Source organism: Schistocerca serialis, chromosome 4, assembly GCF_023864345.2.
Source record: "Schistocerca serialis cubense isolate TAMUIC-IGC-003099 chromosome 4, iqSchSeri2.2, whole genome shotgun sequence".
NCBI classification, from domain to species: Eukaryota; Metazoa; Arthropoda; class Insecta; order Orthoptera; family Acrididae; genus Schistocerca; species Schistocerca serialis.
The window spans coordinates 107664835-107687944 of record NC_064641.1 but is presented as its reverse complement, the minus strand read 5'-3'; the positions used below and the strand labels follow the sequence as shown (position 1 = coordinate 107687944).

General features: G+C 43.6%; 1 protein-coding gene across 1 annotated transcript in view; it reads right to left on the bottom strand.

Moving 5' to 3' along the window:
* Positions 1–5911: 5911 nt before the first annotated feature.
* The window catches only part of LOC126474171 (forkhead box protein J3-like), a 60543-nt gene continuing 43344 nt past the window's right edge, over positions 5912–23110 (bottom strand). Inside the window, exon 6 of the mRNA XM_050101630.1 lies at positions 5912–6719. Within this exon, the coding sequence (XP_049957587.1) occupies positions 6235–6719 (485 nt within the window). The 3' untranslated portion in view covers positions 5912–6234. The remainder of the gene's footprint in view (positions 6720–23110) is intronic.

Genomic DNA, 23110 nt, shown 5'->3' with positions numbered 1-23110 from the left:
ATGAACACTGCCCAGTTCCATCCCGAATCCTTTAGCAAACGGGCCACTCTCTCTCTCTCCCGCATCTACACTGATCTTTTCCTGAAAATGTGAAGACAGTCCAAAACTATATTTACTGCAATTTTTCTGTGAGTCTTATCATTCCCTCTTTCACGAGTTTTCCCATTCACCTTTATAGTAATGTTATATTGTAACAGTTCCACTGTGTTGCATTATTACTATAAATTTACATATATGTGCTTTCAAACTAGAAACTATTTATAATTAAAAAAAGAAAATTATTTTTACTACAATACTGTAATTTGGGAACACTTAAATATGTTAAGAGTTAATTTAATTTGTTATCTTTGCAGTGACAAAATGGCAACTTTATGATGTGATCAATCGCTGCATTTAGTAAAATTCAGAGAGATTGGAGAAAACCACAGAGAGGGTTTCTAGTGGTAAAACGTACTGGCATTTGCCACAATTATCTTAAGTAGTACACCTCTATTATCAACTGCATGACAAAATCATGGTGGAACCATACAGTGTATTAAAAGTTAAATTCTGTGTCAGAGTATTCCTTGACACACAAGCAACAAAAGTATCAATTATCTCCATGCACATTTCACTGGACAATACATGAGATTCCTGTTGGAAGGGATATTATGAATGTCACTTTCCAGTGCTTGATTTGTGACTGTATGTGCCGGTACACTATACAAGTATCTCTGATGGAAGAAGTCATTAAAATAAGGTTTTAAGGCATTTAAATAAAAATAAAAAAAGACCCCCCTCCCCAGAATCTCACAGTATCGGAACCTCTTTTCTTACAAATCAAACATTGTCATTTTTTATGTTTGTCAAGGAGCTACAACAGTTGACCTATCCTTAAGAGCATTCTTGCACTTTTTCTTGAAATTTAGCATTCCTATTATGGACACATCTCCCTTCCAAAGCGAAAACATTCATATTATGGTGTCACAAAACTCCATAAAACTGTGCAATTGTTCACACGTATCTGCCTACCTACCGGTAAGTCTCTTAACCATTCCATCTCTCAAGGAAAAAATTTCAAATCAACGAATGCCACTGACTACTTTTGTTTACCAATAACTGATACCTTATTCTACATAAACTGTCAATATATAAGTAGGGCTTTCATCCTCAATTATTGCAACAGAACAATTTCAATATAAAATGTAACAGGAACCTTAAATATTTGTGTTGTAACTACAAGATAACAAATTATGTCTCACAAAACTGTGAAACATTATTAAAAAACTTTACATATGTGTACTGAACACACTATTAAAATCACAATTGTGTGTTTCAAATTAGTTAGGAAAGACCAAATTTAACATGCCTTTTATTTGATTTAACAGATCTGAAGAAATTCAAACAGGTTGTCATTGCAAAGACTATTGCAACAATAGACTGTAATAAAAAAAAGTTAGGATTTTAAAACAGATAATCAACTCAATTACTTACACATCATCACTACTATTAATTAACAGAGGGGGAGGGGCAGGTAAAATAAGAGTGACATATCAACTACGCCTCTCACTTAGAATTAAAATATTTTCTCCAATTTATAAATTTTATCCACCTGCACCACAGAAGGAAATAATGATATTAATTAATACACTTCATATTATTAAGGTAAAAAGTTATAAACTGAAGAAAGGGATGAACTACTACACCATATTGCCATCGTCAACACAACAAGCCAGAAGTACGCACTGATTCGGTGCCTAGTACTGCATGCGGTTTTCCCTGAGTATGGGGATGGTGTCTGCGAGGGTAGTTAGTTGAATGGTAATTTAGTTTACCATGTTAAATGTTTGCACTACAGCTTACTGTACTGGCCTAAAAAGTCATAACTCTACAATGACAAAAACTCATGTGTTTACTTGGTTTAAGTAGACCAGCATGGGGCAGCAGAAGTAGAATTTATTTTGCTTCATACCAAAATATAGGAATGAGTACTGTGCACGCCAGAAAAAATTAAAAGAGTCCTCAACCTGGGAGTTAGTTTCAGTACTGCAGTGCCTTCCTGGACAAGGTTCTATTGGAGGTGGCATGTCCTTGCCATCTTCCTATTGGAAAAACAATCCATCTTGCCATTTAAAAGGGAGTTAAATTTAAAGTGGAGTTCAAATGACAGTACTCTCACCATTTTCATAAAAAAAACAATTAAAGAGAAAAGTTCTCTCTCAAATTCACATCAAGAACTACTAGCTAAATGCCAACCTCATAATCCCATGCATAATTTGGCACAGCTGTCAGATGTTACAACAACTGACAAGTGACATAAGAGGACTGGGGTTAAATGGCACCAACTGCTGCATACAGTGCTTGTCACCAGCAATAAAATGAAGTCAGAACATAAAACAAGAGCATATCAGTTTCAAAATATACCAATATCACTAATAAGGGATAAAGTCCCTCTCACCAGAGTTGAATTTAAAATTTCAGGTAGAGAAGTAAACTGTCTGTTTACTTGTACAACAAGATGATACTTGCAAATTGCATGAAAGAGACAAGTTACTTCCCATATCACATCTACAATAGGATGAAGAGAGGCAAAACCAAAAAGTCACCATACAGATCCACCTAAATATGATGTTGCTGTTAGAAAGTAGTAAGCAAAAAGCAGATTTAACACGTCCTGAAGTTTGATAGGGCAATCTTCCAGAAAAACAGAAATTCTGAAGCAGCAGTAAACGCTTAAAACAATACATTTACATTTTGTGAACAATCAACCTCAACTTGAATGATACTTGGTACAAACATATAAAATACTTAACACATTTCACTAGTTGTAAACCTCACAAAGAGCTGAAATTAGAAGTTTTAGCTGTTGCAAATATTGAAGTTTTTGTAACAGTATACCCGCCATCACTAGTGCTCATCACACAAGCAGCAAAAAAAGAACATACAATAACATTCTAGGCAGTCTTCAGTACATTTCAATTAAAAACTACATTGCACTTATTGTAATGGGTGGCAAGATACAAGCAAAGTCACAAATTAATATCACAGTTATGGTTTGTAAATGTTCATGACATTCAGTTGCATTAATAGTGAATCTTAAATGTGTAATAATCTATTTAGCACTATTCCCCCATCTGGAAGTTAGCTATTCAGTTATTCCCTCCTTATGAACTTAGTGATTGGTTCCGCCATACTGCAATGAACCACTAAGTGGCAAGGGCAGATTTTCTGTTGTTTAAAGTTAGCAGGGTGGAGACCAGATGATGTAAGTACTTCAAAAATCCTCAAAATATCCAAAATACTAGAGGGGAGATTTAAATGTCTTCAATATCAACATCTAATACATATTCCAAATTCAACTGCAAACTTTGCACACAAATATATAAAAGCACAGATCTTGCTTCATAATGCAATCAAAAATCTGTGGGCCACTAATAGCTAAACAGAAAGAACACAGGCAAATTTTAACAAGTACAAGAATTATATACAAAACATAAAAAAATTGTATGAGGACAGGCACATAAGTAGCAGAGATGTATGTATATTTTTGTGGGAGTGCACATGTGAAAAAGAGAGGAGTACAGGAGAGGTGGTACACATTGTTATAAGCACATTAGTTACACTTTCTGCAACAGAAACTGAAATTTGAAAGCTGAATAACAATTTTTGTGTCTATTTATGAGCTTGTCATCCACCCGACACATCTTTTGAACGTACAATAGTGGTTGTCCTCATACCATTTCTTCCCTGTCATCCACATTGTTCATTATCTTATCAACATAAAATACAGTTACGCACAAGACAGTAATAAAATGTGGATAAAATATTAATCTTATGCATATTATCTGGTATCAATCTTAATTATAAATATTAATGGCTATTGGTAATCTATTGTAGTACCCTTTCACTGAGTATACTGAAACATTCTTAAAGGTTAAAAAAGGAAAGAGATCATTGTGTTCTCACATAATATGAGTGACTATTAAATTATTGGTTTGATCAGACATACATGAATTCTGAGATTCTTCCTCTCTATTTTCTGTCCACCAATGTATGCATACAGAAGACTTAAAATACTGAAAGGTAAGTACTCCTTCCATCTCCTCCCACATGTGATTTAATGTATGAAAAATGACTCTACACAGTAATTACAAGCACAGATCTAACTATAAACAAATTAGACTGCAGCTACAAGCAATTATTCCCGTGAAAAACATAAATGACTTCTGTTTTCAATTTAAATTCCTTTTTTTTTACTAGCAGGCATTTGGTAATTGTTATATGTGTGGGAATGAAGTGCAGATGCATAAACAATGAACTTATGAAAATATACACGCATTTAGTGTTGTAGATTTCATAGAACAACAAAAAGACAGCAATTCAGTTTTTACACTTAACTTCTGTTTGTTTAATTAATTTGCCCACACAGCTCCATTCTTTGAAAATTTTCAGACTCACATGCAGTCAATTCAGTACACGTAAACCCCATCCTCGGGCACCGCTCTGTTAGTTGGTTGTCGACTGTCACATTTTTGTGGGTGTCACTTGGCTTGAGTTATATTATTGGTGGCCTCCAAAAGCTGTACGAGGATGACATTTAAGTACCTCAAGACTGGTACCTCTGAGTCAAAAAAATTCTTCAAGGAACACGGGTGGTCAAGCGAATTGAAAGAACGAAGGAAAGAAGGAAGGTGTGGGTTTAACATCCCATCAGTCACAAGGTCATTAAAAAGAGCCCAGATTGAGAAAAGATCGGGAAGGAAATTGGTTGTGCCCCATCAAAGCAACCATACCAGCATTCACTTTAAGCAGGTTAGGGAACCACAGAAAACCTAAACTGGATGGCCAGGCAGGTATTCAAACTGCTGCACTTCCGAATACGAGTCCAGCCTTTTAGCACTGGCCTGGGCGCCTCGCCTGATGCAAGCAAACTGAGTAAACAGGAGACATACTAATTTAGTTACAAGTATGATTTTCATAAACTGCATATCAAAACTGTTACTAGGTTAGCACTTTTTCAATTTTCTTTGTCCTTTGTGGATGCCCACTACATTCTGCAATGTACACAGCAGATCAGTCTGTCACTAAAGCAAATACACAGCAAATTTTGCAGCAGCACAAAATGTGAATTTAAATAGTAGCTGGTATTTCACAAATTACTACTGCAACTAATGAAGTGATGTATTACTATCAGTTATCAATGCAACTGCTAATCTGTCTTATATGGGGCAAAATGATCTCTTGTGCATCTGTACACATTCAAGTAATGATACGTTACAAAACGTATAATAAATTACTTCATATGGTCACTTTTCATTTTAAACAAATGTGTGTGAAGATGAAGGAGTAGATAGGTGATTAGTCACAGTAGGTGTATGTGTTGGGCTTTGTGTGGTGGTAGGGTTATGGAGGAGAAGGAAGGGAGGCAGAGGGCGAGAAGAAAGAAAGAGAAAGAGAGAGGGAGAGAGAGAGAGAGAGAGAGAGAGAGAGAGAGAGAGAGAGAGAGAGAGAGTGAGAGAGAGAGAGAGAGTGAGAGAGATTTTGAAGTCTAACCTATACTTGTGTAGCTCATCTAGTTTTTTACAACCACAATATCCTCTACATTCATGTATGCAAATAAATCCATCAAATTGACTTTATGCAGAATCTTCTGATGCATTAGATAAGCACTTTTCATTGAAAAATAAAAAAATTAAAAATAGCTGTACAGTTCCTTGACACATGTCTTTGTTTCTCAAAGTACTCCTACAGCTGTAATGTCTATAATGGCACACAACACTGGAGCAGATCGCCTAGGCAGTTATTGTTACAGCAGTAATATACTGAGCAACCATAAAATTTCTTAGAGTTTATTATTATGTATTTGTTTATTTTTATAAAAAATGTGTACTGCGACAAAGGAAGAACAAGATATGCTCCCCAGTTCCAGAAAACAAAGAAATACCAAGGCATAAAGCTGAAACGTACCAAATATTGTACTGATGATAATAATCAGGCATATAATTATTTTTCTCTCATAACAGTTCTAACAATCACAGAGGCACATAAGAGGAAATGAACTGTGGTCAGAGTGCCAGAGAACAATATAAGAGAGGAGAAAAATGGCACAAATTATGAGGGGTTTTACATAATTATTTTTGCTCGCACACTGAGGCCACAGTCTCGACTGACTATACAGTTACGGAGAGGCTCCACAGAGCCCCACCAAAGATACCAGTCTCCTCCTCCCCGCGAGCTGATAACTGTTAGCCCCCACTACAGCAAACGGTCCCAATCAAAAGTGTCCGCCACATCTGAGTCCGAGTCCTGCTGCTGTGAATACTGGCACCTGAACATGAGCTGATCTGCCTCTGCACCCTGCTGATGATCCAGATGCTGTTGTTGATTCTCTTGTTGCTGCTGTTGATGGTGTTGGTGGTCCTGCTGCTGCTGCTGCTGCTGGTGCTGGTGCTGCTGCTGTTGTTGTTGCTGTTGCTGTTGCACGTAATCATAGTCGAGGCCTGCAGTTACCTGGGTGCCAGTATAGCAGCCACTGGCCTCAAGCGTAGTGGGAGTCGCACCATAACGCACATACAAGTCATTGGAGGCAGAGGGTGGTGCCGATGGTGCTGCAGGATAAGAGCAGGACTCGTCCAGGTACTGGTACTCCGAGAGCAGCCCTGTCAGCACGGCCGACAACTCCGCTGCATCTGCCAGCTCCAGGGCACTCTCACCCTCTGCAAATGCCGAGTTGCTGCTGCCTGTGGGCACAGAGTCCAGCATCGAGGAACCATTTGCTACTCGTGATGACTTCTGAGAAGTCAGCTTTCACTAATGAAGTCTTCTAAAGTTACTAGCCATGGAAAGAATTCTCTTGAAGTAATGAGCAGGGAACCAATTGATAAGTCACTCTAAGATGGTGCTACCACTTGGCTAATTAATTAATTAATTAATCAATTTTTTATTTACATGTCAAGTTCTGTAGGACCAAATTGAGAAGCATATCTCCAAGGTCACGGAACGTCTCAATACATAAAATTACAACATAAAAGTAATAACAGATAAAAATAATATGTTTATGAACCCAAAAAAAGTGAAGCCCTAAGTTTAAGTAAACGCAAACAACAATGAAACAAGAATCAGCTTAATTTTCCAAGGAACTCCAGGAGGAAACTCTTCAGTTTTGATTTGAAAGTGTGTGGATTACTGCTGAGATTTTTTAATTCTAGTGGCAGCTTACTGAAAACGGATGCAGCAGTATACTTCACAGCTTTCTGCACAAGAGTTAAGGAAGTCTGGTCCAAACGCATGTCTGATTTCTGATGAGTATTAACTGAGTGAAAGCTGCTTATTCTTGGGAATAAGCTAATATTTTTAATGAGAGATGACAGTAAGGAATATATATATTGAAAGGCCAATGTAAAAATATCCAGATTCCTGAACAGTGATTGACAAGAGGTTCGTGAACTTACACCACAAAAATATCCTTTTAGAATGGGAAGAGTTACCCCAAAATATAATATCATATGACAGAAGTGAATGAAAATAAGCAAAGTAGACTAATTTTTGTGTCGAACGATCACTCACTTCAGATACTGTTTGAATAGTAAAAATGGCAGCATCTAGTCTTTGAACAAGATCCTGAACGTGGGCTTTCCACGACAGTTTACTATCTATCTGAATGCCTAGAAATTTGAACTGTTCAGTTTCACTAATCATATGCCCATTCTGTGAAATTAAAAAGTCAGGTTTTGTTGAATTGTGTGTTAGAAATGGTAAAAACTGAGTCCTACTGTGATTTAGCATTAGTTTATTTTCTACAAGCCTGAACAGTATTTTATCAGATGTGACAATCATTTTTACAACATTCTTCCAGAGGCAAAGAGGAGAAATCTAAAAAAGGTATACAGAATATATCAGGACACTGAATATGTTGTGACTAATGAAAATTTGTGTTAAACTGGGACTCAAGTGCAGGTTTCCGGCTTTTCAAGAACAGTCACCCTAACAATTAGGCTATACGAGCACACATTTGAGGCTGACTGATGTTTCCAAAGGTTTTCTCCCAGAGCATATGTGGGGTGTACGATGCATAACTCTTGCCAAAAGAGTGTAATAGTTTCTTCTCTAAGGCTTTTCTACTAATTATTTTTGTGAACTGGTGTCTTCTGATCCTTCTGCCTGAGCCAGAGCAGAATGGGAAGCAGGAATCCAAGTCTGTACTGCCAGTGGTGCTGTTATGCTCTTCACTTAACATCTCAAATGATTCAATCACAAGAGCTTTCCCTGTAGTGTCCCTGGGAGATTACTCATTATCTCTGATCCTGATCACCAACTGTGACATATGTCTTCTGCTCGAGTCGCCTTCAGTGAGATTGGACTCATCCTAAATCCTGACACCTTCAATTCTTATGTATTCACTGACCATCCACAATTTACTTCAAATTGACTTAAGTTCTTAACACTTCCTCCTGCTATGTAGGGCCCTTGTATACCAATAACAATAAACATATTTTGAGCCAAATTTGGATCCTTATACACCTATCATGACATCTCTTTCCTCATTCGGTCATTCTGTACTTATTGTTAGAAGTACGATCCTGTAACCTTTTAGCCTATTTGTGACTGCTAAAAGTCTTGACCAACAGTATATTCATGTGGAATGAGCAAAATGTAGCTTTGTCAGTAACATTCTTCAGAGTATGTGATCACATTGTCAGATCACATCGTCAATGTGTAATATTCTTCGACATTTTGGCCACTGTTGCAAATGGCCTTCCTGAGGGTGTTTTTGCAAATTGCTGAATGAGAAAAACTTAAGTTCTTATGAAAATGTTTCACTGTACAAAATTAAACTAAATGAAATTTTCTACAAAAAAGGTTACATTCATTTATTTCTATAGGACTAATAGTTTCCGCATTATCAGGATTCAAAAATCGCAGATTGTTAAAAGCGTATTGTTCTGAAAAATTATAAAATTAACACTTCTTTAATTAAGTAGGTTAAAAGCAAATTTTAAATCTGTCAACCACATCTATGAGCAGTAGCGCCATATTCAGGGATAAATTGTGTTGCAGGAGTGCAACAAGGTGCAGGGGGTCAGTGTGGGTTTGAAGTGCAAGGGAATGTAGGTCATTGGATTGTGTTCATGCACTTCCCTTCTTCATAGGTCTGCAGACTGTAGGTCAAGCAGGAGATTCCCCACTCTATCAACTCCACTACATCACAATAAGCAACTACAGAGTGTTTCACAAAATTATACCGACCCTCCAGAGCACACCTCAGCAATCACTGGCGATGTAGTGCACAGACGTGCCGAGGACTATTTATTTTGCACAAAATGCGTTAACACTACACTGACTGCAGGTACAAGTTACTGATAACACTGACACAGAATCTATGTACAATGTGTGAGAGAAAAGTAATGGTACTGACTACTGACAACACTGCAAGCGATCTGGCAACGCTGTGTTGTTCTGCTTGCATAGACCACTGCATTCATCCCTGCCAGGCGCTCGGACCGAGTTTCAGCTCTGTACAGCAATCATTTGATTTTTGAAAGCACCGTCACAGAAGTTGTGTGTTATCAAATTGGAACAGCGGAATTTAGAACAAAGTTATGCCATCAAGTTTTGTGTTAAACTTGAGGAGTCTGCAAGTGTGGCATCTGAAAAGTTGAAACAGGCCTATGGGGAACATTTCCTATCAAAGGTAGAAATTTTTCACTGTCACAAATCTTTTTGGAAAGCCAAGAACATGCTGAAGATGAACCTCGCTCAGAGAGACCTTCGACCCCAAAAACTGACAAAAACATCGAACGTGTGCTTGATCTTGCAAGGTTATAACCGACGTTTAACAATAAGGACCGTGGATGACCTGTTATACTTAAATATTTTCATAGTACATCAAATTTTGTCTGAAGTTTAGCACACAACAAAGGTTTGTGCCATAATGGTGCTGAAAAACCTCACAACTGAACAGAAGGGCAATCAAAGAAATGTGTGCGTTGATCTTCTTGAGAGGATTGCCGATGACCACAAATACGATCACAGGTGATGAATACAAGATCTTTTAGTACAATCCTGAGACAAAGCAGCGAAGTGAGGAGTGGCACACTGAGATACATCCTCAACCGAAAAAAGGTAGAATGAGCAAATTGAAGATCGAAATGGTGCCAATTTGCTTTCTCGGCAGTAGGAGTATCGTGCACATAGAATTTGTTCCTGCAGGGCAAACTATCAACCAAGGGTCTTACAAAGATGTGCTCAAAAGGTTCAGGCAAAGGGTGAATCGAGAGAGACGAGAACATTCAAAATAATGTGACTGACATGTTAAAGGCCTCACCAGTTTAAGCCTTTCCAGCACTGCTGCAAGACTGGGAACAACAACTCCAGCAGTTTATAGATGTTAAAGGGGACAATATTGTAGTTTGAAAAAAATAAAAACTTTGGTACACAAAAAAATCACATACCCCATCTGTATTTGCCTACTGTTCTACACACCTGGATAAGAAATTGGTTCTTAGCCATCCTGTTCTTCTGGGAAAAGCAACTCCCCCCCCACCATGAGCACTGGTTGGTTGGTTGGTTGGTTTGGGGGATTAAAGGGACCAGACTGCTATGGTCATCGGTCCCTTTTTCCAAAGACAAAGAACACCCACAGAGAATAAAAACGAGGAACAGAAGAGATCACAGACGATACAGAACAAGAGATACTGAGACAAAGACAAGACAAAACAAACTAAAACCACACAGAGTGTGACGGTGGTTGGCCGACCATAGACATAAAAAAGGAAAGGCCAACCACTTAGAAACACATTAAAAAATCAGTGTAAAACCATAGGCCAAAGGCCAGAATCAACACAAAACAATAAAGTAAAACAGAAACACTCAGAGTAAATGATAAAATCCCCCTGCCTGAATAAAACGTAAAACTAAGTCAGCCATAGTGGAGTCGTCTGTTAAAAGGGCAGGGAGCATAGTAGGCAGCGCAAATGTCTGCCTGACCACAGCTAAAAGGGGGCAGGCCAGCAAAATGTGGGCCACTGTCAAAGCAGCCCCACAGCGACATAGAGGAGGGTCCTCCCGGCGCAGTAAATAACTGTGTGTCAGCCGGGAGTGGCCAATGCGGAGCCGGCAAAGAACTACTGAGTCCCTGCGAGTGGCTCGCAGGGATGACCGCCACACAGCCGTCGTCTCCTTGACAGCACGGAGTTTATTGCGCATTGTCAGTTCGCGCCATTCATCGTCCCATAGCGCCAAGATTTTGCGGCGGAAGACTGCCCGCAAATCAGTCTCTGGGAGGCCAACGTCCAGAGATGGCTTACTGGTGGCCTCTTTCGCCAGGCGGTCAACATGTTCGTTACCCGGGATACCGACATGACCGGGGGTCCACACAAAGACCACAGAGCGGCCGCAACAGGCGAGAGTATGCAGAGACTCGTGGATAGCCATCACCAGACGAGAACGAGGGAAACACTGGTCGAGAGCTCGTAAACCGCTCAGGGAATCGCTACAGATCACGAAGGACTCACCTGAGCAGGAGCGGATATACTCTAGGGCACGAAAGATGGCGACCAGTTCAGCAGTGTAAACGCTGCAGCCATCCAGCAAGGAACGTTGTTCGGAATGGTCCCCTAGAGTGAGCACATATCCGACACGACCAGCAACCATCGAACCGTCAGTGTAAACAACACCAGAGCCCTGATACGTGGCCAGGATGGAATAAAAGCGGCGGCGGAAGGCCTCTGGAGGGACTGAGTCCTTAGGGCCCTGTGCCAAGTCGAGACGAAGGCTAGGGCGACGAACACACCATGGGGGTGTATGCAAAGTAGCCCGGAAAGGAGGTGGAACAGTGAAACCCTGGAGCCCAGAGAGAAGCTCTTTGACGCGGACCGCTATTGTACAACCAGACCGGGGCCGACGTTCTGGCATACGGACGACCGACCGTGGGAACAGGAGACGATAGTTTGGATGCCTGGGCAAGCTTAGAACATGGGCAGCATAAGCGGCCAGCAAACGTTGGCGTCGGAACTGCAGTGGAGGTACACCTGCCTCCACTAGTACGCTGTCCACAGGGCTGGTGCGGAAAGCACCAGTGGCAAGGCGTATCCCGCTGTGGAGAATTGGGTCAGCAGCCGTAACGCAGATGGGGATGCTGAGCCATAAGCCAGGCTCCCATAATCCAGACGGGACTGGATTAACGCCTGGTAGAGCCGCAACAGGGTAGAGCGGTCGGCGCCCCAGCGGGTGTGGCTCAAGCATCTCAGAGCGTTTAGATGCCGCCAACACGTCTGTTTAAGCTGCCGGATATGAGGCAGCCAAGTCAACCGGGCATCGAAAACCACCCCCAAAAACCTGTGGGTCTGCACCACAGCAAGGAGTTCGTCGGCAAGATAAAGCCGCGGCTCAGGATGGACTGTTCGGCGCCGGCAGAAATGCATAACGCGGGTCTTGGCTGCCGAAAACTGAAACCCATGCGCTACAGCCCAAGACTGCGCCTTACAGATAGCGCCCTGTAGCTGACGTTCAACAGCTGCAATGCCAGTAGAGCTGTAATAAAGGCAGAAGTCGTCAGCATACAGGGAAGCGGAGACAGAATTTCCCACAGCCGCAGCAAGCCCGTTAATGGCTATTAAAAACAGACAGACACTTAAAACAGAGCCCTGTGGCACACCGTTCTCCTGGACGTGGGAGGAACTATACGAGGCCGCGACTTGCACGCAGAAGGTACGACACGACAGAAAATTGCGGATAAAAATCGGCAGAGGACCCCGAAGGCCCCATCCATGAAGCGTAGAAAGAATGTGATGACGCCATGTCGTATCGTACGCCTTCCGCATGTCGAAAAAGACAGCGACCAGGTGCTGACGGCGGGCAAAAGCAGTACGGATGGCCGACTCCAGGCTCACCAGGTTGTCGGTGGCGGAGCGGCCTCTACGGAACCCACCCTGAGACGGAGCCAGAAGGCCCCGAGACTCCAGTACCCAATGCAAGCGGCGGCTCACCATCCGTTCAAGCAACTTGCAAAGAACGTTGGTGAGGCTAATGGGACGGTAGCTGTCTACCTCCAGAGGGGTCTTTCCAGGTTTCAAAACGGGGATGACAATGCCTTCCCGCCATTGCGACGGAAACTCTCCCTCGACCCAAAGACGGTTGTAAAGACCGAGAAGGCGCCGCTGGCAGGCCACTGAAAGGTGCTTCAGCATCTGACAGTGGATGCCATCTGGCCCAGGAGCGGTATCAGGGCAAGCAGCTAGGGCACTGCGAAATTCCCACTCACTGAATGGAGCATTGTAAGATTCCGGGTGGTTGGTGCGAAAAGAAAGGCTCCGACGTTCCATCCGCTCTTTAATGGAGCGGAAGGCCTGGGGGTAATTCGCAGAAGCGGAACTCATAGCAAAATGCTCTGCTAAGCGATTTTCAATGACGTCGGAGTCAGTACAAACGGCCCCATTCAGAGAGAGCGCAGGGACGCTGGCAGGGGTCCGATAGCCGTAGACGCGTCGAATCTTGGCCCAGACCTGCGAGAGAGTGACATGGAGGCCAATGGTGGACACATACCGCTCCCAGCACTCCTTCTTGCCTTGGTGGATGAGGAGGCGGGCCCGCGCACGCAGCCGTTTGAAGGCGATAAGGTGGGCTAAGGAGGGATGTCGCTTGTGACGCTGGAGCGCCCGCCGGCGATCTTTAATCGCTTCAGCGATCTCAGGGGACCACCAAGGCACAGCCTTCCGCCGAGGGGACCCAGAAGAACGGGGAATGGCAGACGCGGCGGCAGTAACGATGCTGGTGGTGACCGATTGAACCACCGCATCAATGTCATCAGTAGAGAGAGGCTCAAAACAGGCAGTGGAGGAGAACAAATCCCAGTCAGCCTTATTCATAGCCCATCTGCTAGGGCTATGAGAAGAGTGACGCTGTGGTAGTGACAAAAAGAGCGGAAAGTGGTCACTACCACACAGGTCGTCATGCACACTCCATTGGACAGACGGTAAGAGGCTATGGCTACAGATGGAAAGGTCAATGGCGGAGTAGGTGCCATGCGCCACACTGAAGTGTGTGAAGGCACCATCATTTAACAGCGAGAGATCGAGCTGCGACAAGAAATGCTCAACGATGGCGCCTCGACCTGTGGCCACTGACCCACCCCACAGAGGGTTATGGGCGTTGAAGTCGCCCAATAGCAAGAAAGGTGGCGGCAATTGGGCGACCAGTGCAGCCAGGACATGCTGCGAGACATCACCATCCGGTGGAAGGTAAAGACTGCAGACAGTAATAGCCTGTGGCGTCCACACGCGTACAGCGACAGCCTCTAAAGGCGTCTGGAGAGGGATAGACTCGCTGTGCAGAGTGAGGAGGACATATATGCAGACGCCACCAGACACCCTTTCATAAGCTGCTCGGTTCTTATAATAACCCCGATAGCCACGGAGGGCGGGGGTTCGCATCGCTGGAAACTAAGTCTCCTGGAGAGCAATGCAGAAGAAAGGGCGAAGGCTGAGAAGTTGGCGGAGCTCAGCTAAATGGCGGAAGAAACCGCTGCAGTTCCATTGGAGGATGGTAGTGTCCATGGCGGACAAAGGCGTGACGGGACTGGGAAGGCATATTACGCCGCTGGGTCACCTGCTGCCTCCGACTGAGCACCCGTGCTAGCGCTATCCATGGCGTCTGAGGGACCGGCGAGATGGGGGTCCTCAGCGGACGCCAGGATCTCCACCTCGTCCTCAGACGCAGATCTGGAAGGTGGCAGTGGGGTGGCTGCCACCGCGATTTCCTTGGGCTTACAGCTCTTCTTCTTTGATTTCTCACGCTGCTCCTTGGGTTTAACTGGCTGGGAGGGCTTCACCGATTCAGTCTCCGGGACTGAGGAGGATCGTGAAGCCCGTCGACCAGCTGATTGCTGGCACTTACGCCACTGTCGGTCGTCAGCCTTCCCACTGGTGGAAACCTGGGAAGGGAGGGACCCGAGGGACCCCTTGCGAGCGTGAGAAGCCGAAGAAGTTGGACACTTCTCCGGCTTAGAAGCAGGGACGGACGTCCCTCATGGGGGGGATGGTGTTGCCCCTGAGGTAGGTGGCGCAGGAGCAACCCGGTGGGTAGAGCCCCCCACTGGCAAGGGGGCAGGAGGAGTTGTACCACTCAGCGATCCGGCCGGAAGTCGTGAAACTGATGGGGCGAGCACAGGTGTTGTAGCGGCGGCGTAGGATGACGTCATTCGCACGGGATGTAATCGGTCGTATTTCCGTTTGGCCTCAGTATAAGTCAGTGGGTCCAGGGTCTTATATTCCATGATTTTGCGTTCTTTCTGGAAGATTCTGCAGTCTGGCGAGCAAGGTGAATGGTGCTCCCCACAGTTGACACAGATGGGAGGCGGGGCACATGGAGTATCGGGATGAGACGGGGTCCGCAATCTCGACATGTGAGGCTGGAAGTGCAGCGGGAAGACATATGGCCAAACTTCCAGCACTTGAAGCACCGCATCGGGGGAGGAATATAGGGCCTGACGTCACATCGGTAGACCATCACCTTGACGTTTTCCGGTAACGTATCACCCTCGAAGGCCAAGATGAAGGCACCGGTAGCTATCTGATTTTCCTTCGGACCCCGATGAACGCGCCGGACGAAATGTACACCTCTGCGCTCTAAGTTGGTGCGCAGCTCGTCATCAGACTGCAAAAGAAGGTCCTTATGGTAAATAACTCCCTGGACCATATTTAAACTCTTATGCGGTGTGATCGTAACAGCAACATCCCCCAACTTGTCACAAGCAAGTAACCGTCGTGACTGGGCAGAGGATGCCGTTTGGATCAGGACCGATCCAGAGCGCATTTTTGACAAGCCCTCCACCTCCCCAAACTTGTCCTCTAAATGCTCGACGAAGAACTGAGGCTTTGTGGAGAGAAAAGACTCCCCATCAGCTCTCGTACAAACTAAGAATCGGGGCGAATAAGTGCTACTGCCATCCTGAGATTTACGTTCCTCCCACGGCGTGGCCAGAGAGGGGAACGTTTTCGGATTGTACTTTTCAGCATTAAATTGAGCCCGAGAACGCTTAGAGACTGCTGGCGGCTGGCCGCCAGCGAGAGATGATGTACCACGCTTCATTGCGGGTCATCCGCCCTGATGCCACCTACTCCGACCAAGGGCCCTCCCCACGGGCGCCACCCAGCCGCAGCAATAGCCACCTGGCAGGACGGCCATTGCCGGGAGTCCTGATGCCCCAAGGAGATGGGCATCTACTCCTTGGCATACGTGGGGAGTTAACGGCGCAGGCATCAGTAGAGCGATCCCTGTGTTGTCAGGGGGCTACAACCAAGAGGGTACATGGCGGCCCCACCACAACGGGCTGGATACCGTGCTGGATCTTAGGTGCAAAAATGGCCAAGGTCGTCGTCACAGTTAAAAGAAACACTGCAGAGTGCAGCGTGGTAATTGCCCAAGAGATCGAAAACGAGCGGGACACCATTGCAACGACGAGAAAGACGGCTAAAGGTCTAATTGCACGACGGATACAGTGCACCATGTAAGGCGCCCTTCCCCAATTGGCTCGCTCTTCGGAATAATTTAGAAAGATGGAGGTCAAACCCGAGAGGGGACCATCACATAAGGCCGAAACATGTGAGACTCCTTTTAGTCGCCTCTTACGACAGGCAGGAATACTACGGGCCTATTCTAACCCCCGAACCCGCAGGGGGGGGGCACTGGTTGCTTTTCCATTTTACAGATAGGTTATACCTCCCCAGCATTTCCTGTTCAGTTCTCTTATTGTGAGTACACAAAATAACTCCACAGAGATCATTTTTATATAGTGGAGTTATTTTCAGTTCATTAAGTGATAACTTATTTGCAGTTGTTAAGTGAGTTATTGTGTTAAAATGCTTAACAGTTGTAAGTGTTAACTGTCTACCACACTACCTTTCTCCAAATGTAACATACTATCAATATGTCTTCGACAATGTCAATTTCACTGGTTTTGCACTCACTGTCTGGAATACCTTTCACAGCATGAGGGGTACCAATTGCATCACCCCTGCCTAATGCCTCCCAATAGCTGAAGAGGGCCAGAGCATTACACTGTTGCCCTCTACAACAGCAATAGGTCACCAAAGTGTTATAGGACTTTAGATATTTTAACATAAGTCAAGTAATGCATTACAGCAGGCTACTGTTCTACACTCGAAATTGATCAGTCCCATTCCATCAGACACATTCACGCTGAAACCTAATCACTGAGTGCCATTACACCCCCCACCTCAACTGCCTCAGCCATGTTCACACCTACCTCGGAAGATAAACTATGGATCTGCCAGGAAGTTTTATACTATGGATGTTTGGGAACTGGCTCCACTTGGTGCAGTGCCAGCAATTCCTGAATGGAAGAGATTTATGAAGTCTAACAGAAAAACAATTAATGGCAAAAGAAGTGCAGTAACTTTTTGGTCATTCATTATTCACCACCACAATTACACAGTTTTACAATGTGCTGTCAACATGAAACAGCAACAGAGTGCCACATTTACCAATCCAATGCCTTTCCCACCAACACTACATAAATTATTGACATCACATGTACAAATCACAGACAAAGGAATGTATTTTGCTTAATAACTCCTAACAAATGCAAATAAATATTCACTTAATAAACTGAAAATAGCTCCACTATGCAAATATGAGCTCAGTGAAGTTATTTTGTCTACCCATATTTAAAAAAAAAAAAAAAAAAAAAAAAAAAAAAAAAAAAAAAAAAAAAAAAAAAAAGAGAGGACATGAAATGCTGAGGAGGTACAGTCTGCAAACTGGAAAGTACTCATGGTGGGAGAAGTTGTCTTTCCCAGAAGGTATTGTTCTTCTGGGAAAGACAACTTATCCCATGATGAGTACTTTCCAGTACAGGATGACTAAAAATCAATTTCTCATCCAGCAGTCAGAAGAGAATGCCGAGATTTACATGGAGTCCACCCATATGCATTACTTGCATTAGTGTTATTACTAACTCATATCTGCATTCCATGTAGTGCTAACATATTCTGCACAAAATAAACGTTAAATAGGCATGCATATGCAATGCATCCCTAGTAATTCATAAGGCATGCCATGGAGGGCCCGTATGACTTTGTGAAACACCCCATAGTTGCTTCTTGTGACACAGTGGGGTAGGCAGAGTGGGGAACTGCCTGCTCAATCTTCACCTTGCAGACCTACGAATGAGGGAAGCACACGGGCACAATCCAGCGAACAACCTTCCATCGTGCTTCTGTCCCACACCATCTTCCCCCTCCACCCTGTTACACCCCTGGAACACAATTTGTCTTAATTGGCTCTACTGCACTTAGATGTGCTACACACATCAATATTAGTTCTTAAACCGCTTCCTTTAAAGATAAACATTAATTTTATAATGTTAGAACAACATTTTTAATAATCTGTGATTTTTCCATCCCCTGAAAGTAGAAACTATTAGTCCTAGAGAAAAAATGAATAGGTCATTTTCTGTAGAAAATTTCATTAATTTAATTATGTACTGCAAAACTTTTCATTTAGTTTAATTTTGTACTGGAAAAAGCTTTTGTTAGAAGCCGCGGCTTTCGAGTTAGCTGAGAATAATATAACAAAGTGACCCATAAACCCACCCCCACCCAAACACACACAGTCCAAGTCAGGATTTTTTAGTTGTGTTGTTCATGACACTCCTTCCCAGCACTGTCCAAGGATTTGCGACCACGTGATTTTTCCTCCCTAATCGACTTTTTTTGGTCTTTGCTGACTGGGCTAGTAGGTTGAGACCAAAAAGGGCTAAGGTTAGACCCAGGGGAAAGGCACATTTAACAAAAGTACTTTAAATGTTCAAGGAAGTATTGATAGTAAGTGTGTTGTGAATTAGGTAAGTATGGAAGCATTAGAGCAACTGTGGGAGCAAACTGCAGCTCTTCTGTTGGAGAAGCAACCTCTGAGGAAAAATTTGAATCAGGCAGCTGCAGAAATATCAGTGTTTCATGGGAATAAAAGATGCAAATACAGCTACTATTTCAGCTTCACAATATCAAGTTGTTTCACCACCTGTGGTAATGTCAGTTAAGTTGGAGGTAGAGTTTCATTGAGCAAGTTTATTCAGTCTTTTCCAGAATGGTTGAATAAAATGTGCACAAATCCCTAAAGAATATCAGATGTGTGCATCATTTCATATGTGCACACAGTTGAGCAAGTTCAAATTGTATTGATGAAGAGACTTCCAAACAAAAAAAAAGGTTCAGTTTCAATCATGATAAGTAATCTACTTTGAGGAAAGACCATGCCACGGATTTTGACGTATTTATAGATAGAATCCAAATTCAAGAAAGAAGAATAGCAATCAGTCACAAAAAACTTGAATTTTATTGCAGATCGATTTCAACTACAGAACAGTCATCATCGGTGCATAAAATACCTAGTATGATCACAGTGACATAAAGTTCAAGCACATGTAGACCACAATTTACAGAAATACATGCAGCACCCATTACAGTGAAACCGAAGTGGCCGAAGTCTAATACAAAGTTGAATCTGTTTCTGTTGCAATTTTGTATTAGGCCTCAACCACTTTGGTTCCACTAGCTGTATATTTGAGGGAAACATTCCACGTGGGAAAAATATATCTAAAAACAAAGATGATGTTACTTACCAAACGAAAGCGCTGGCGGGTCGTTAGACTCACAAACAAACACAAACATACACACAAAATTCAAGCTTTCGCAACCAACGGTTGCTTCATCAGGAAAGAGGAAAGGAGAGGGAAAGACGAAAGGATGTGGGTTTTAAGGGAGAGGGTAAGGAGTCACTCCAATCCCGGGAGCAGAAATACTTACCTTAGGGGAAAAAAAGGACAGGTATACACTCGCACACACACCCACATCCATACACAGACACAAGCAGACATTTGTAAAGGCAAAGAGTTTGGGCAGAGATGTCAGTCGAGGTGGAAGTACAGAGGCAAAGATATTGTTGAAAGACAGGTGAGGTATGAGCGGCGGCAACTTGAAATTAGCGGAGGTTGAGGCCTGGCGGATAACGAGAAGAGAGGATATACTGAAGGGCAAGTTCCCATCTCCAGAGTTCTGACAGGTTGGTGTTAGTGGGAAGTATCCAGATAACCCAGACGGTGTAACACTGTGCCAAGATGTGCTGGCCGTGCACCAAGGCATGTTTAGCCACAGGGTGATCCTCATTACCAACAAACACTGTCTGCCTGTGTCCATTCATGCGAATGGACGGTTTGTTGCAATAACCAGAGCCACTTCCTCATCCCCTCAAACCCAGAACCTCCCACAGAAGAACCACAAAAGTGCCCCACTTGTGACAGGATACTTTCCGGGACTGGATCAGACACTGAATGTGGCTCTCCAGCAGAGATACGACTTCCTCAAATCCTGCCCTGAAATGAGATCCATCCTTCATGAAATCCTCCCCACTCCACCAAGAGTGTCTTTCTGCCGTCCACCTAACCTTCGTAACCTCTTAGTTCATCCCTATGAAATCCCCAAACCACCTTCCCTGCCCTCTGGCTCCTACCCTTGTAACCGCCCCCGGTGTAAAACCTGTCCCATGCACGCTCCCACCACCACCTACTCCAGTCCTGTAACCCGGAAGGTGTACACGATCAAAGGCAGAGCCATGTGTGAAAGCACCCACGTGATTTACCAACTGACCTGCCTACACTGTGAAGCTTTCTGTGTGGGAATGACCAGCAACAAACTGTCCATTCGCATGAATGGACACAGGCAGACAGTGTTTGTTGGTAATGAGGATCACCCTGTGGCTAAACATGCCTTGGTGCACGGCCAGCACATCTTGGCACAGTGTTACACCGTCTGGGTTATCTGGATACTTCCCACTAACACCAACCTGTCAGAACTCTGGAGATGGGAACTTGCCCTTCAGTATATCCTCTCTTCTCGTTATCCGCCAGGCCTCAACCTCCGCTAATTTCAAGTTGCCGCCGCTCATACCTCACCTGTCTTTCAACAATATCTTTGCCTCTGTACTTCCACCTCGACTGACATCTCTGCCCAAACTCTTTGCCTTTACAAATGTCTGCTTGTGTCTGTGTATGGATGTGGGTGTGTGTGCGAGTGTATACCTGTCCTTTTTTTCCCCTAAGGTAAGTATTTCTGCTCCCGGGATTGGAGTGACTCCTTACCCTCTCCCTTAAAACCCACATCCTTTCGTCTTTCCCTCTCCTTTCCTCTTTCCTGATGAAGCAACCGTTGGTTGCGAAAGCTTGAATTTTGTGTGTATGTTTGTGTTTGTTTGTGAGTCTAACGACCCGCCAGCGCTTTCGTTTGGTAAGTCACATCATCTTTGTTTTTAGATATATTTTTCCCACGTGGAATGTTTCCCTCTATTATATGAGGGTTGTAACTTTAATAGTGGCAACTATTTATTTACAGCTTGTACAAAATAGCTATGTGTTTCAAAGTTTTACTGACCTTCAAAGTGGTCTCCAGCATTGTGTATAACCTGTTGCCAGCAATATGGAAGTTGTAGTATACTCATAGCAGTGCCAGTTGTGTTCACAATTCAAGTGGCGCAGTCTATTGCGTGACGAATTTGTAGCAGTTCTGGAGTGAATGACGTGAAGTGTTTCCTTCAGTTTAGAAATCAAGTTGGACTCATGAGGACTTAAGTCAGGGGAGTGCAGTAAGTAGTACAGCACTTAGCAGCCCCATCAGTCAAACAAATCAGTAACAGCTTGGACTGTACGTGCTTGAGCAGTCCTGCAAAATGATGGTCAGGTCCTGCAGAAAGTGTCATCACTTCTGTCTCTATGCTGTTCATTTTTGGAACACAACCTACGACCAGCTTAGAGACAGAAGTGATGACACTTTCCGCAGAAGCTGACCATCATTTTGCACAGGACAATGCTGAAGCACGTACAGTCCAAGCTGTTACTGATTTTTTTTGACTGATGGGGCTGCGAAGTGCTATACGACTTACTGCACTCCCCTGACTTAAGCCCTCTTGAGTTCAACTCGATTTCTAAACTGTAGGAAATGCTTCACAGCATTCACTTCAGAACTGCTACAAATTCGTCAGGTAATAGACCGCACCACTCGAACTGTCAATACAGCTGGCATTGTTAAGAGTATCCTTCGACTTCCACATTGCTGGCAACGGGGTATACACAATGCTGGTGACTACTTTGATGGTCAGTAAAACTTTGAAACACGTATCTATTTTGTACAAGCTGTAAATAAATAGCTGCCACTATTAAATTCCAACCCTCGTATTTCTGTATTTAAATTGTGGTCCACATGTGCCTGAACTTTATGTCAATGTGACCACACTAGATATTTTATCCCTTGACGATGACTATTCTACAGCTGAAACTGATCTGCAATAAAATTCAGGTAGGTCACGACTGATCGCTGTTCTTCCTCCCTGAAACTTTGATGGTCACTGCGCAAAGGGATCTCATGTACTCTGACATAAATAAAATGTAAGTTGTTTCTTGCCACAGCTTTTGACAGAATACTGAGAACAGAACAATACACATTCTACTTCACCAGGAGGTGGCTAGCAATATTGACATTTAGGGAATTGGTCCTAGAACAAGTGGTGAGATCAGTTCATGGTGCTAAGTGCCTTACATCAAACATTAGACTGAGGGAAGAGGGAAACTAGGTAGTGACAACTGTGAGCCACACATCTGACAAGTGCCATGTAACTGAAGCTGGGTGTGGCCATCGCTATAGACCAGTACACCATGCATACTAGTGCTAGGAACCATATTACATGCACTGCAGGAAATGAGCCATACAAAACAGCCATGCCCTAAGCCTCAATAAGAGCAGACAGAAATTCAGCAAGGGGTAGAAGCAGAAATTGGGGAAATGCAACATAGCTGCCTCGCAGAGCTCCCATTAAACGCCATTACACCAGTGAGAAGCATGGGATTAGAAACAACTGTTTAGGATGTGAGACAATATACAATTTATGCTCGTGGGAGCTTAATCTGAAAACTGAGAAAGCAGTATTTGCTGCTGCAGCCTGACTAGCGGCTCAGGAAACCTGTTTTTTTTTTTTTTTTTTTTTTCCTGGGGAGTGGTTTCCTGGAACGCATTCACATCTTGGTCTAGTTTCAATAGTTTACAGTTATTTGGCAGCAACAGTACTG